Source organism: Balaenoptera borealis, assembly GCF_965194805.1.
Source record: "Balaenoptera borealis genome assembly, chromosome: 5".
Lineage (NCBI taxonomy): Eukaryota > Metazoa > Chordata > Mammalia > Artiodactyla > Balaenopteridae > Balaenoptera > Balaenoptera borealis.
In genome coordinates, this window is record NC_138862.1 from 18,677,076 (window position 1) to 18,694,023 (window position 16,948).

The 16,948-nt window shown below is 38.4% G+C and overlaps 1 protein-coding gene and 1 long non-coding RNA gene across 3 annotated transcripts in view; both read left to right on the forward strand.

The window, feature by feature from the left end:
* The window catches only part of LOC309628744, a 157,551-nt gene that overhangs the window by 6,609 nt on the left and 133,994 nt on the right, over window positions 1-16,948 (forward strand). The gene's annotated exons all lie outside the window — the stretch shown is intronic.
* CYYR1 (cysteine and tyrosine rich 1) overlaps window positions 390-16,948 on the forward strand; it is a 137,739-nt gene continuing 121,180 nt past the window's right edge. The window contains exons 1-2 of one of the 2 annotated variants that reach the window (XM_082391992.1): window positions 390-551; window positions 597-705. In XM_082391992.1, the coding sequence (XP_082248118.1) occupies window positions 609-705 (97 nt within the window). In that variant the 5' untranslated portion in view covers window positions 390-551; window positions 597-608. The other variant, XM_082391993.1, reaches the window with a different exon arrangement.

Here is a 16,948-nt window from a genome sequence, read left to right on the forward strand (position 1 = left end):
ACATAGGCTAATCTTTAAGCTGCTGTCAACTAATACCTTGATGGCGATGAACTGACAGCTAGTTGAGAACTTTATAGTTACCTTTCAAGGCATAAGTGAGACAGAAATAAAGGAGGAAGATGGTAGAGAGAAAGGCGAAGAGCAAAGACTTATCTTCCCCTCGTTCAAAACACTGTCTCCGGGACATCTGTTTCAGATGCATTTTCTCATGCTGCCTTCAGGAAGCGAACCAAAATGACAGTAAAGAGATAAAAAAGGTAAAAGTCATAATTCCCTAAGGATAAAGAGAATTGTAGAAGAAACAAGAGCAGACAGGTCCAAAAACAAATTTTATTTAAATTAATTAATTAATTTATTTATTTTTGGCTGCGTTGGGTCTTCGTTGCTGCACGCAGGCTTTCTCTAGTTGCGGTGAGCGGGGGCTACTCTTCGCTGCGGTGCGCGGGCTTCTCATCGTGGTGGCTTCTCTTGTTGTGGAGCACAGGCTCTAGGAACACGGGCTTCAGTAGTTGTGGCACACGGGCTTCAGTAGTTGTGGCACACGGGCTTCAGTAGTTGTGGCGCTTGAGCTCAGTAGTTGTGGCACACGGGCTTAGTTGCTCTGCGGCATGTGGCATCTTCCTGGACCAGGGCTCGAACCCATGTCCCCTGCATTGGCAGGGGGATTCTTAACCACTGTGCCACTAGGGAGGTTCCCCCCAAAATATAGAAATAGAAAAACAGATAGATGAGTGATAAAGGATTTAGTTGGCTTGAGAAAGCTGAAAGTCACCTGCCTTCCCAAAAAGCAAATCTGCTGGCTCTACAAAACGGCTGATGCAATATCTTGTAACAACCTCTAATGGAAAAGCATCTGAAAAAGAATATATATTCTTTTGCTATATACCTGAAACTAACACAACATTGTAAAACAACTATACCTCAATTAAAAAAAAAAAAGACTGAGGAACTGAAAGTGGGAGGCAGATAGGGCTTGAAACAAAAGGGATAATTGAGATACCCTAGAAGAAGCTGTTCAATAATAGATCCTTCCCCTACCCTGTGCCCCAGAATTGAGCACACTCTTGAGAAGAGGAATGAATGTTGGATTGAGAATAGTGGGAGCCATATTCTTGCCATACTCCATCCCCAGTCCTGGACAAGAAGGAAGGAAAGGGAGGAGGAAGGAGGGCAATTTTACTTCCTTTTACACACCCCATGGTGTAATAATGAAGTACTGAGATCTGCACTTGGATTGAAACAGACATCTCTCTTGGGACGCTGTGGCACATAACTCAAATGAGCCAATAATTAAAAAATCATTTCTATTTAGCTTTGAACTTCATTATGAGGATGGCAGCTTTTTAATTTTTTACACATTTTCTTAATTATGTTTTGCTTTGTGCAATATTAAAATTAGTTTTAATTTCCTATTCATTTGCTGACTGAGAGTGGGGAGATATAGTCTGAAACTGGAGTGGATGCTTAAAAATGTAGAAGCCACAGAAATGGATACCTGGTAAACACATTTCCTTCATAAAAATGTCAATTAAGTTAAATTTATATTGGATCTCTAAGACTAGATTCCAGCCATCTTAAGAATCGATAACAATCAGTAGTAATTCTAGGAATCAAGATGATCATTTAGAGTATATTTATTCCAAGTGAATAAAAGGCACATGACTTGAGTCCACAGGAAAATAGTCACAGACAAACTTAAATGCAAGGAATGATGTCATCTAAACCAGCTTAATCTCCTAGAATAGTGGCAAAACTCAGGAGTGTAGTCAGCAATGTATAAGAAATGTACAGAATGCTTTATCCCCAGTCCTGTTACTTGACAGATTAAAGATGCTCATTCCCACACGTTAATATGGCACCATAGGTTTGATGTGATTCTTCATTATTAAAAAGCAAGCAAACAAACAAGAAAGCAGACCACAAAATTTTACAGAATTAGCAGTAATGGTTATTTGTTCCAAGTGGATTTTCATCAGTTATTGTGAACCGCCAGATGTGGTTGGCCATTTGCATATTTTCATGAGCTCTTTTCTCACAAAGATTTCTAAAATGTATGATTTCAAAAATAATTTTATCTCAAACCAGCTTATGTCAAAAGAGAAATCATTTCTCTCCCTCTCATATTCTCTCTCTCTCTGTCTTTACATCCCAGTTGATAAGATGTTCATACTACCATGGACATAGATATAACTACAAAGAAATAAACTGTTTCCTATAACACAGGGTTGAAGTCTATATTCTTCTCTCAGACCTCTTCTTTTCAAGGATAATTCTTTAAGTTATATTTACTTAAAGAAATAATAAAGTATTTTATGGAGAAAGATGTTATGAAATTTTTCAAATAAAATAAATACACTTTTCTTGACATTTTTTTAATGTTCAACATGTCAATGATCTAGAGATTATTTTCCTTGCTATATTCATATATACTATTAGTTTTCATTTCTTCCTTTTAGAGTTACTATTACCTTATAATTACTATACACATATGATACATACATTACTACATATATGTGGGTTTTAAAACATGAATGAAAAGATATACATAGGAAGACAAAATAGGAGTAAAGATAAAGGACACCAAATAGAAAACAGTAACAAATATGGTAAATATTAATCCAAATATATCAATAATCATTTTGCATGTCAATGGTCTAAATGCACAAAACAAAGACAGAGATTATTAGAGTGGATCAAAAACCATGACCCTACTACATGTTGTCTACAAGAAACCCACTTTAAATATAAAAACATATTCAGATTAAAGTAAATGGATGGCGAAATAAAAACCATGGTAATGCTAATCAAAAGAAAGAAAGCAAGGGTACCTATATTAATTTCAAAAAGAGCAAACTTCAAAACAAGGAACATTATTAGGGATAAAGAAGGGCATGACCTAGTGATAAAGAGGTCAATTATCCAAGAAGACATAACAATCTTTAAGGTGTATGTGTCTAACATCAGTGTGTCAAACTCCACGAGGCAAAAACTGATAGAACTGCAAGGAGAAATAGATGCATCTACTATCACAGTTGGAGACTTCAAAAACCCCTCTATCAGAAACAGACAGAAGTAGCAGGCAGAAAAACATAGTTGAATTCAACAACACCACCATCAATCAATTGGACATAATTGACATCTATAGACTAGTTTATCTAACAACAGCAAAACACACATACCTCTCACGCTCACGTGGAACATTCTCCAAGACAGACTACACGCCTGGCCATAAAACACACTTTATCAAATTTTAAAAATAGAAATCATAAAATGTCTGCTTTCAGACGACAGTGGAATTAAACTAGAAATCAATAACAGAAAGATAACTGAGAAATCCCAACATACATGGAGATGAAGCAACACACTTCTAAATAACACATGGATCAAAGAAGAAATTGCAAGAGAAATTTTAAAATATTTTGAACTAAGTGAAATTTAAAATACAACTTATCAAAATTTGGGGGGCACAGAGCAAGCAGTGCTTAGAGGGAAAATACAGAATTCAATGCATATAGTAGAAAAAACAAGAGATCTAAAATCAGTCACCTAAGTTTCTACCTTAGAAAACTAGAAAAAAAAAAAGGAGCTAATTAATCCCAAAGTAGGCAGAAGAAAAGTAGTAATAAGAATTAGAACAGAAATCACTGAACCTGAAAAGAGGAAATCAATAAAGAAAACCAATTAAACCAAAAGCTGGTCATTTGAAATGTTTAATAAAATCACTAAACCTCTAGTCAGGCTTAGAGACCTGAATCTGAATCTTACCACTGGCCACATAGGAGAAAAAAAGACCCTAAAGGCAGCAGTGCCAGACTTTCACGGAGATGGTTAGTCCCATCTCTCAGTGGAATATGTGCCAACTGACTTTCTCAATATATCTGAAGGGGAGAAGAAAAAGAATAGAGCAGGATGAAGTTGCTCTTTCTGTGGGCATGAATCTGATTCAACACACCTTTTTCTGCCACTGGGGACAAGGGACAGAAGAGAGAGCCATAACCATTTGTGCAGCCTCTAAACAATTTCACATACCCACTTGCAAAAGTCTCCCAACTAAAGGTCATATAATCTTACCACTCAGATGAACAGCCCATTCTCCTCCTCAGGCAGAGAAAGAGGAGAGTTTCTTTGAGAGCTTTCTTTCCATCCTATACCCACCACCCTCAACTCCACCAAAACCCTCACCTTCTCACCCTGAACCAGCACCCAGCAGAGAACTTTTGAGCTAGAAAGAAATTTGATCTTCACTAATGTAACTCCTTCATTTTGCCACTGTGGATGCTGAGGGTCAAAGAGACGAAGCAACCTTTCCAACCAGCTAATTCTTGCCAATGTCACCTTTACTTATTAACACTGAAGTAGTCATCTGTATTATACTTTGTATCACAGTTAGAAAATTCCTTAAATGTCCTCTGCTTATATGGGTTCATATAAAATCTTGAACCTTGATAATAATAAATGAAACAATGTTTTAATAACCCATATTTTAATATCATGAATTGTGTTTTTATACTAGGGATCAATCACAGCCAATGCTTCCATACTTGGGAGTGAAGCATAAAGTATTTTTTTGTAAATCAATAATTTTCTGTAATTAAGCCACATCCAGAAAGAAAATAAATAAATCAGCAAATTATTCTTTTTATTGCCATTAGCCAGGATTGCATTTTTAATTTGCCACTGTACACTGCTAATATACTTTAGATTTTGTTAATTTTCATTTGTTTTAGGAAAATGTCTTATGATAGTGTTATGGCCTGAATTGTGTAACATCAAAATTCATATGTTGAAACCATGTCCATCAATGTGACTGTATTTGGAGATAAGACCTCTATACAGGTAATTAAGACTATATGAGGTCATAAAAGTGGGGCTATAATCCCAAATGACTGGTGTTCTTGTAAGAAAAGGAAGATTCACCAGAGATGTGTGCACAGTGGAAAGGCCATGTGAGGACACAACAAGAAGGTGGCAGTCTGCAAGCCAAGGAGAGAGGCCTCAGAAGACACTAACTCTGCCAACACTTTGATCTTGGACTTCCAGCATCCAGAACTGTGAGAAAATAAATTTTTGTTTTTTAAGCTCAGCCTGTGGTATTTTGTTATAGCAGTCCAAGAAGACTAATACAGAGAACTATTTTTGTGAACTTGTAACCACTTGCCAAACAAAAATTCTTTTCTTTGAAAGTTTTACATTTGGAGGGACAAATGATACCATATATGCTTTATTATAAGGTACTTAAGAAAATCAAACAAAGAAATATCGACCTACAGCAATTGAAAAACTGCGAATGCTTCTTTTGATGGATGGCAATGCTTGTTATTACTTTTGCTTATGGTCCCCAGGATAATAATATTATTAAATTGCATAAAGTTTTAACATTGAATTTTTAAAAAATCAAATGTAGGGTTGAAAATACTTGTATTCCAGTCTCTCAATATGTAATATGGAAAATGGCATACTACTTACTATTAACATTTTAAAATATTTCCATACATGTCTTTCACAGAGTCAAGGGATTGGGCTTTAAACGGATATAAGAGTTCATCAAATGGTAAAAATAATAACTTAGGAGTGTATATTATATGTCTTATATATGTTATTTTATTTTATCCTTACTATGATATAAGTAAGCAGAGAAGGTATGAGTGCTCCTATTGCACCGTCCAGGAAATGAAAGCTCAGAATGGCAAAGGGTTAGCTAGCAGGACTCACTGTAAGTGAGCATTATTTGGAATTAGAATCCTGGTCTTTTGATGTATACATTGCTGTTTTTCCTATCACTCCATACTGACTTACATCTCACTCTGCTTTATTTCTAATAAAAAGAATTTACCTAAAACTTATTTTCCAAATATGGTTAAATACACACGTCCCGTTTACAGCCATCTTATAGTTTCTGGATTGATTTATTAATTAAACACTATTTTCTTCATCCTTCCTCTGGCAAATTTATCATTCCCCACGGGTCACAAAGAGTACAATTGTTATTTTTCATTGCATATGCTCAGGGTTAGAGGAAAGAGACATTTGTTCTTGTGATAGAGGAGGGGAAATGAAGAACTATTGAAGGTAATGTTTTATTCTCTAGGCTTGAAGGTCACATGTCTAGGAATGCCCCCAAAGTGCCATGACTCTGAGCCCATATACACCCTTCTAGATACTTAAACATATTCTAATCACATCTAGGAGTCTCCTGCGATCCCTTCTGAAATATGCTGGCCTTCTCCTGAAGTTGGCCACTGCTGCCCTGGCATAAGATTGCCACTCTGCCCGGCTCAGCCATCCCGGACTGGCACTCATCACTGCTGTCACTATGCTAAGCGTGTCTGACCACATCCTCAGCCATAGAACCAAGACCAGGCTGGATCTTTTAATGCCTTACTGAAGATTCAGTGATAATGGGGAAAAGTACAACTCAGAGAGTAAATTATCAACCTCTGCTATATATACATGACCTCAGAGCCCCCAAGTTCATGCCCATTTTCAGGGTCCTACAGTATTCCTAGGTGCTGGTCACACACACACATGGCAGCACCAACTCACACCTCTATTCAGCGTCCTGACTACCATCACACCTCTGAGTATAGTCGCTCCTATCCCAAGACCTCATCTGAAAGAAAACTTTCCTTTTCACCCTACTATGAGCTTTAACTTCTTGTCACAGGATCTCCATTTTTCCTGGTTGATTAGCTGAAGGAATATCTTCTCCCTTAAGGAGAAACCCCTCCCCACCCTCACAGAGATGTGGCATTTTCCACCGGCTCCAATAAAACCATCATATCTGAACACAGTAGCCCTGTACCAAGTCGTTTCTCAGCATCCTTTTCATCCAGTCTTAGACAACACCACTGATTAGAAATCAAAGGTCCACAAAAACGTTTACGCTCAAAAACAAATGACTTTCCTTTTTCTAGTTTCTTTCCAGTATGTCTAAAATTATGTCTATCTCTTTCCTGAAATCCTCGACATCTGAGATCCTCATTCCAGAAAACAGCTGCTCGAGCAGTAATACATGCAATCTCAAAGAATAAATCACAGTATACAAGCAGACTACTTTACAAATATATTCATAAAGCAGAAACACATCTCTCAAAGAAGCAGCAAAATCTGTAGAGACATGGCTTTGCCAGAAACTTATGCACAACAGTTAAAATCACCAAAGAGACTATAGCGTTTCTCAGTGTATAACATCTGCAGTCATGTTTACACACTGAGGAAAAGAGGCAGGGAGGAAAGAAAGAGATGTTAAAATGCAGAATAAGAGATCCATGCAGAAAAAAATTCTCCTGGGAGGATTGTAACCAGGAGATAGAAGGAGATGGAAGTTAGAACGTTAAGTGGACAGATTAACCTCAGATAAGAGGAGACGCTGGAGAAGCCTTGGGAATAGAGGTCTGGGAAAAGACTCTAAGCTAAAACTGAAACCTCTAATATGATCTTGGGAATGGATAGAAAAAAAACACTAGATTTATTTCAATTCCACTTTTAGCACCTGGGTGGTTAGTAAAGACCCCTCTTTACCTTCCTAAGTTTGAATTAACCTTATAAAAAAAGAAGTATTACTGCACCCCTGCTTACTTCTCACATTAAGAAACAAATAGAAAATATGTGATCACAAAAAAATGGAAGACAGCAAACCTTCATTAAAGTATATAATATCTTGTTCATAGTCAAGAGGGAATATATATGAGAAGCCTTGTATGGTGGCTGGATAATTATAGAGCAGAGTCATTCCTTCCAGGAGACAGAAGATAGGATTTCCTCCTCATTAGCTTGAATGTCTCATATTGAGTGTAGGTTAATCTTTCGGTCTATGATATGGAACATGGGTCAGATGTTATGAAGGAGAGGCTGTGAGTTCACTAAAGCAGACCACCACCATGCCCACAATGTCATCAAGGCTGCCTCCTCTCAGGACTGGCATAACAGGTTATAGGGAAAAGAGAATAAGTTTTGAAATCTTCAGATTTTAATATTCTGGATCCTTTGTTTATTAGCAGTGAATTAGACACATACATAAACTCCTTTAACATATGGTAATAAAAGTGGTGCTTCACGAGGTTGCCAGCTTTTCTCTTTCCTGTCTTAGTGAGGCAACACTGGTATGAGTCACTGTAAAAGCCAGAACCACAAAAACAACATCAAGGGCGACCATGATCAAAACGTCTGGAGAGTCTAGGTAGGCTGTCTTCAGCTTGTCTATGTGGGACGAAGCACTGGGCTTAGAAACCAGTCAGAAACTGGGGCAACGCCATAGAACCTCTCGGTTGGAGTGCCTCATGACTCAGTTTTTGGCCCTCTCTCTGTATATTTTCTCACCCTGAATGTTTTCATTTGGGTCCCTGACCTTAAATTCCATCTTATGAGTTTCCTGGGGTGCCATAGCCTAGTACCACCAACTAAGTGACTTAAACCAACAGGAATTTATTGTCTCACAGCTCTAGAAACCAGATGGTCAAAATCAAGGTGTCACTGTCATTGGGAATGTAAATTGATACAGCCACTACGGAGAACAGTATGGAGGTTCCTTAAAAAACTAAAAATAGAATTACCATATGACTCAGCAATTCCACTACTGGGCATATAACCAGAGAAAACCATAATTCAAAAAGAGTTATGTACCACAATGTTCATTGCAGCACTATTTACAATAGCCAGGACATGGAAGTAGCCTAAGTGTCCATCGACAGGTGAATGGATACAGAAGATGTGGCACATATATACAATGGAATATTACTCAGCCATAAAAAGAAATGAAATTGAGTTATTTGTAGTGAAGTGGATGGAGCTAGAGTCTGTCATACAGAGTGAAGTAAGTCAGAAAGAGAAAAACAAATACCATATGCTAACACATATATATGTAATATATTTTTTAAAATGTTTCTGAAGAACCTAAGGGCTGGACAGGAATAAAGACCCAGGCATAGAGAATGGACTTGAGGACACAGGGATGGGGAAGGGTAAGCTGAGATGAAGTGAAAGAGTGGCATTGACATATACACACTACCAAATGTAAAATAGATAGCTAGTGGGAAGCAGCCGCATAGCACAGGGAGATAAGCTTGGTGCTTTGTGTCCACCTAGAGGGGTGGGATAGGGAAGGTGGGAGGGAGATGCAAGAGGGAAGGGATAGGGGGATATATGTATATGTATAGCTGATTCACTTTGTTATACAGCAGCAGCTAACACAGCAATGTAAAGCAATTATACCTCAATAAAGATGTTAATTAAAAAAAATCAACGTGTCAGCCGGGCCATGTTCCCTCTGAAACCTGTAGGAGACTCCTTTTTTGCCTCTTTCCAGCTTCTGGCAGTTTGCTGGCAATACTTGGCTTTCCTTGGTTTGCAGCTGCATCTTTCCAACCTCTGCCTTTGTCATCCCATGGTGTTCTCTTCTTGTGTGTCTGTATCTCTGTGTCTCTTCTTATGACAACACCAGTCATGCTGGATTTAGGGCTCAACCTACTTCAGTATGATCTCATCTTAACTTGACTAATTACACCTGCAATGACCATATTTCCAGAAAGTTTACATTCTAAGGTACTGGGGGTTAAAACTTCAACATATTTTTTTAAGAGGTACAATTCAACCTATAACACCACTAATATACTGGTGATTCCCAAATTCATATCTTTAATATTGATTGACCCTGAGCAATCTCTCAGTTGCCTACTTGGCATTTCCATTTGGATACCTAAGTAGGCATCTCAACATGTGCAAAACTTATTAACTGTCCCAACTTCCCACCTCTAAACCTTTCCTTTCTCAGCCTTCTTCATCTCAGTAAATGGGGCTAACATCTGCCTCATTGTTCAATTTAAAAATCTAAAAGTCATCTGCTGTTCTTCCCTTACCCTCATTTCTTGCATGTATTCTAGCAACAGCTTTTTCTCACTCTTCTGCCTCCCGGACAGAAGCTGAGTCATCCATTTCTCTTATCTATTCTGCCACCACACAGGTCCAAATCACCATGGAATACAAAAAACTAGCCTCCAAATTTATTTCCTTATATCATTGTCTTTCTATAATCCATTTTTTCATAACAGCAATCAGAGTAATTTTCTAAAAAGATAAATCAAATAATGACATTCCTCTTCTTGAAATGCTCAAAATCTTCCTGCCATTTAGAATGACTTTTATGTATTTATTTTTATCTTTGGCTGCGTTGGGTCTTTGTTGCTGCACTCAGGCTTTGTCTAGTTGTGGTGAGCGGGGGCTACTCTTCGTTGCAGTGTGCAGACTTCTCATTGTGGTGGCTTCTCTTGTTGCAGAGCATGGGCTCCAGGCACGCAGGCTTCAGTAGTTGTGGCTCGCAGACTCAGTAGTTGTGGCTTGTGGGCTCTAGAGCGCAGTCTCAGTAGTTGTGGTGCACGGGCTTCGTTGCTCTGCAGCATGTGGGATCTTCCTGGACCAGGGCTCGAACCCATGTCCCCTGCATTGGCAGGCAGATTCTTAATCACTGCGCCACTGAGGAAGTCCTTAGAATGACTTTTAAACTTCTCACTATGGTCTACCAGGACTAACAAGGCTTGAGTCCAACACCATCATCTCATACCACTACCCCATTGCTTGGCGGAGTCATGCTTGGGGGTCACTGATTCTAAAAACTCTCTTGTTCAAATTGTCCAGGGTCCAAATATGAGGTGCTCATAAGGATGCAAATGGGGTTGGAAGGAGTGGAGGAGGAGGGAGAGGAGAAGGAAAGCATAGTAACTGGCATTTCATGGTTGCAGAGGAGATATGGAGTCCACCCAGTTTGATAGATCCACTTTAAACAATCCTTTTTTTTTTTAAATCTTTATTGGAGTATAATTGCTTTACAATGGCGTGTTAGTTTCTGCTGTATGTCAAAGTGAATCATCTATACGTATACATATATCCCCATATCTCCTCCCTCTTTCGTCTCCATCCCTCCCTCCCTATCCCACCCCTCTAGGTGGTCACAAAGCATCAAGCTGATCTCCCTGTGCTATGCAGCTGCTTCCCACTAGCTATCTATTTTACATCTGGTAATGTGTATATGTCCACTCTCTCAACCTCATCCCAGCTTACCCTTCCCCCTCCCCCTGTCCTCAAGTACATTCTCTATGTCTGCATCTTTATTCTTGTCTTGCCCCTAGGTTCTTCAGAACCAATTTTATTTTTTTTTAGATTCCATATATATGCGTTAGCATATGGTATTTGTTTTTTTTCTTTCTGACTTACTTCACTCTGTATGAAAGACTCTAGGGCCATCCACCTCACTACAAATAACTCAATTTAGTTTCTTTTATGGCTGAGTAATATTCCATTAAACAATCCTTCTTGTTTCACTGGTCTTCATACCACTACTTTCCATGTTATCTGATACCTCCAAGTTCTGAGCATTGCAACTGGATTATCTTTTACTGATACTTAAGTTGAGGTATCTTTTCCCTCTGCCAGGTCAGGTATTTCTCCTTAACTGACTTTTTTAAAAGATTTTTTTGATGTGGACCATTCTTAAAGTCTTTATTGAATTTGTTACAACATTGCTTCTGTTTTATGTTTTGGTTTTTTGGCTGCAATGCATGTGGGACCTTAGCTCCCCAACCAGGGATCGAACTCACATCCCCTGCGTTGGAAGGTGAAGTCTTAACCACTGGACTGCCAGGACAGTACCATCTCCTCAACTGACTTTCTAGCTTCCAAAATTCATAGCAATCTCTTGTCCATGTGTCTCATCTCATTCTCTTTGGCCTTATGAACTGATACACTTTTAATTCTTAATTCTTCTTTAGTGAAGTTTGGGAAAGAGAGTAGATACATGTATGTAAACAATCTGCCTGATTAATGGGAAGTATCCCTAACATTAATGGTGATTTCTCTATTTCAACTCTTCTATTATAAGTGGCAGAAAACCCTTAGATTCGGGACAAAGTAAACACTATATCATCTGTATAAGATCAATGAATGGGGTGATAATTAAGAGCAGTGTTTCTCAACTTCAGCACTGTTCTCATTTGGCGACAGATAACTCTTTGTTGTGGGGAGCTGTCCCATGCATTGGTAGGACGTTTACCAGCATCCCTGGTCACTACCCACCCTCCAAGTCATGACAACAAAACATCTCCAGAGACTATCAGATGCCTCCTGTGGGGGAGGGGTGAGGGGGGATTTCCCCTGGTTGAGAACCTCTTATTTAAAGATAAATTAGAGTACTGTTACCAGGGTAAGGAAGAAAGGGACAAGCACAAGAAAGATACTCTACCCCTTAATTTAATCAAAAAAAAAAAAAAATGACTTGGAAAACCTTGTAGAAAGACATATCCTAATACTTTTGACCGTGTCAAAAGATACAAACTTCCAGCTATAAAATAAATAAGTCATAGGGATGTCATGTACAACGTGATGACTATAGTTAATAACACTGTACTGCATTTTTGAAAGTTGCTAAAAGAGTAAATCTTAAAAGTTCTCATCACAAGAAAAAAATTTTTTTGTAATTGTATGTGGCAATAGATGTCACTTGACTTATTGTGGTGATCGTTTTGCAATTCATACAAATACCGATTATATTATACACCTGAAACTAATATAATATTACATGTCAATCACACCTCAATTAAAAAATACTTTTGACCCTAAATTATTCTATGATCTCAGTAAAAAGAAATCAGACTCCAGGAGAGGTGAAGAATGGAAAGAGCCAAGGAGGCTCTGAGAAACTCAGTGGTAGGATCCCTTGATAGTCACACAAGTGTTTTACTATTTACAGCATTCAGTGTCTCTCCAGCAATCAGCATTTCCTTTGTCTACATTATATGTCATTATCAACTTATAATTACCGTATATTTTTAACAAATATTTATTTCTCACCCACAATATGTCAGGGACCATTGGGGACACTGCCCATACAGCAGTGTGTGTGATATTTAGGGCCCCCACCTTCACGGTGTTTGTATTCACATGGAGCAGTTGACAGTAAATAGTAAGCCAACCAATAAATAAATTATTTATAATAAATAAATTACTCTGGTGGTGAAATGTGTTAGAAATGATTGGTGATGGGAGAAGAAGCACAGAAAGCAAGATTAGACTGGGAGTCAGTGAAGATCCACTGTGGAGGTGACACTGACTCAAAACCCAAAAGATAATTAGAGGAGATAAAGGTTTCCCATATGAAGTTCTGAAAAGAAGACTCCAGGAAAAGAGCCAGAACCATATATGTGTATGTATACATATGTGTGTATGTGTGTGTTGTATGTGCTATGGTCTAAATGATTGTGTTCCCCCCAAATTCCTATGTTGACATCCTCATCCTTAAAGGAGATGGTATTAGGAGGTGGGGCCTCTGGGAGGTGATTAGGTCATCAGGGTGGAGCCTTCATGAATGGGATTAGTGCCCTCATATAAGAGATTCCATGGAGCTCCCTCAGCCCTTCTGCCATGTGACAATGAAAAGACAGTGAATTAGGAAGTGAAAAGACAGCCAAATAGGAAGCAGGACCTCACCAGACACAGAATCTGCTTGCACCTTGACCTTTGACTTCCCAGCCTCCAGGACCGTGAGAAATAAATTTCCATTTTTTAGAAACCACTCAGTCTATAGTATTTTTGTTAAAGCAACCTGAACAAAGTCAGTATGTACATATTTGTACATTTAAGTTCACTTTTTCTCCACCTCCTTGCTCCTCTCTGGCTAACTTAGGCCAGCAAACGGCACATTCTATCGATACTTGCCCGCTCTCTCCTAGCGTTACCCTCTTCCACTTTCAGCTCCCACTATTACCTGTCTCATTATTTTGGTATTTCCTAATTTGAATTCATTTGATGGGCTGAACTTATCTTTTTGTTCCAAGTAATGCCAAAAAGTGCTTGCCAATATAAGGATTGACTACTTTTGGATCAGATGCCCTTTCCTAATCCAATCAAAAAGTCTATCTAATCCAATCAAAAAGTGGGAAAATGTCAGTTAGTACCAAAATACTTGCCTGCAGTTTCCCTTGAGCAGTACTGCAGTCAAGTCAGTTTCTCTTTAAAGAGTCTGTGGGTAGGCAAGCTTTCTGACTGACAGATCTCCCAAAATCACCAGCTAAATCACCCTTTGCTGTGTACTCAAGGTCTTTCTACCCTTCAGCTCTGCTATCATTCATGTTCCATTTTTAATTTATCACCTGGAGAAATCCCTGGGAGATACCAGAAAAATCATCCTAACAGTAGCAGAGGTTAAAAGTAAATATATAAGTATATTTCTCCCTCAAAACAGTGTAAGATTGAAACTGATTTTCCCCAGACACAGAAATGAACTTATGTTTTATATTTCTTAATTCACATTCTCTGGTGTGAGTCATAAACACATTTATGGAACCAAAAATTATTGCCCAGACATTTGAGCCAAATCACGTTTAAAGCTTTGGATAAAATAGCCATGAACAGAATAGATGCAACTGTTACCTTTTGGAGCTTACACTGTAGTGGGGCCATGCAGTGACTATTTACCATACCTCTCTGACTGCCCAGCACTCCCTGAGTGCCCCTCCAGTGTTTTGTAAATTTTCCACCTAAGCAAGGCTGCCTCCCTAAGGAAGATCCCCAAAACTCAACATTCCAGGGTCTCTTACAACTAAATCACAGGCATATGACCATAGCCCTGCCCCTCACATGCATTGTTGGTATTAAATGCAAAAGAACTTGCCGTGAAGATGAAGGGACACACGGACTCTACATTTTGTGAGGGTTACGTGACATTGCAAAGTCATCCAGGCTAGAGAGGGATCAGTAAGAGGGATTTTTATATTTGGAACCCAAGATGCAGAGTCCTCAGTTAAGCAGCCTCATGGCCTAATTTGTGCATTTTCTACATTTGTGAGGTCCAATATGGTAGCTAATAGCCATACGTAGCTATTGGACTCTTAGACTGTGGCTGGTGTAACCGATAAAGTAAATTTTTAAATTAGGATTTCAAAACTGCTGCTTCATTTAGTTACTAGAAAACTTTTACATATATTTGGTATTATACCGTATACATTACTTTTTATTTGAAGTCTTCAAACTCCTGTGTGTATTTTACATAACAGTCCATCTCGATTTGGGACATGGGAAGGGGGAAAGGTAAGCTGGGACGAAGTTGAGCGAGTGGCATGGACATACATACACTACCAAATGTAAAATCGATAGCTAGTGGGAAGAAGCCGCGTAGCACAGGGAGATCAGCTTGATGCTTTGTGACCACCTAGAGGGGTGGGATAGGGAGGGTGGGAGGGAGACGCAAGAGGGAGGGGCTATGGGGATATATGTATATGTATAGCTGATTAACTTCGTCATACAGCAGAAACTAACACACCATTGTAAAGCAATTATACTCCAATAAAGATGTTAGTAAATAAATAAATAAAAATAAAAAGTAATGTAAAATATCTCATTAATGATATCTTAATTACATGTCATAATAATATTTTGGGTGGATCAAGGTAAATAAAATATATCCTTAAATTAATTTCACCACTTTCATTTTACTTTTTTTTTTTATTATTAATTTATTTATTTATGGCTGCGTTGGGTCTTCATTTCTGTGCGAGGGCTTTCTCTAATTGTGGCAAGCGGGGGCCACTCTTCATCGCAGTGCGTGGGCCTCTCACTATGGCGGCCTTTCTTGTTGTGGAGCACAGGTTCCAGACACGCAGGCTCAGTAATTGTGGCTCATGGGCCCAGTTGCTCTGCGGCATGTGGGATCCTCCCAGACCAGGGCTCGAGCCCGTGTCCTCTGCATTGGCAGGCAGATTCTCAACCACTGCGCCACCAGGGAAGCCCCCATTTTACTTTTTTAACATGACTATGGAAAACTTTACATACGTGGCTCATGTTATATTTTTATTGGATAGCAATTTTCTAGACCAATGGTTCTCAAATTTTAATATGCATCTGAATTAACTTGAAGGCATGTTAATCAGTGTTTTAATTGACAGTAACAGAGGGTGAATCAAGGAAGAATCTGAAGAAGTAACCTTTCAGGTGAGGTCTGAAGTGAAGATTTAGGGAGAAACCTGCTACAGAGTGATGGAATAGCATGAGCTAGGATTCTGAGGCAAGAAACTGATTGGTATTTCTGGGAAGCCCCAAGAGGCTCTTGAGGCCAGACCATACTGGGGAAGGATGAAAAGGTGGTAAGAAGTTGAGAAAGGCAGATGGGAACCAACCTGTGCGTGGCTTCTGTAGGTCTTGGTAAGGAGTCTGAATTTTACTCAAAGTGCAAAGGAAATAGATGAAAGAATTTCAGTCAGTGGATTATGGGGATCTGACACAATTTCTGAAAGATTATTCAGGCCAATGCCTGGAAAACTGATTGAATATGAGTAAAGTGGAAATGAAGAGAATAGTAAGAAGGCTATGACAGCAATAAAGGGAGGTCTAAGTAAAATATGCTAAGACAAGCTAGTGGAATTCTAAATCACTACTGACAATAATGATTATGAAGACTGTACAAATACTTAAAAAGTTTAGGATACAGTGTTAACTGAAAAGAGCAGGATATAAAATTGAACAGATATTATGCTTCAACTATGTGAGCTACATATGCATACAAAGACTTAAATGAGACTACACCCCAACTACGCCAAAAAAGAAAAAATATATGGATAATATTTTTCCTTTATATTTATATTTTCCTCCAAAATTTTAAATTAATGTAATATTACTTTACAACATAAATTGGAAATTTTTCTTTAGTTAACTGAAAGATTTCTCTTGCCTGTCCTCTTGGTAGGGTGATATATTTTTATCAGCCCAGAAGGTGAAATTGTTGATAAGTCAAATTTTCATTTGTGTTTATCATGGTAGAGGGTTTCTGTTTATTGTTTTTAATACAAAGAGGCATTCCATTAGCTTTCCTATATCATTCGTTGCATTACAACCACAAAAAAGATATTATCTGCTTGAAGAATTCCTAGTTTTGTTAAAAATAATGCATCAGATCTCCAACTGGAAAACA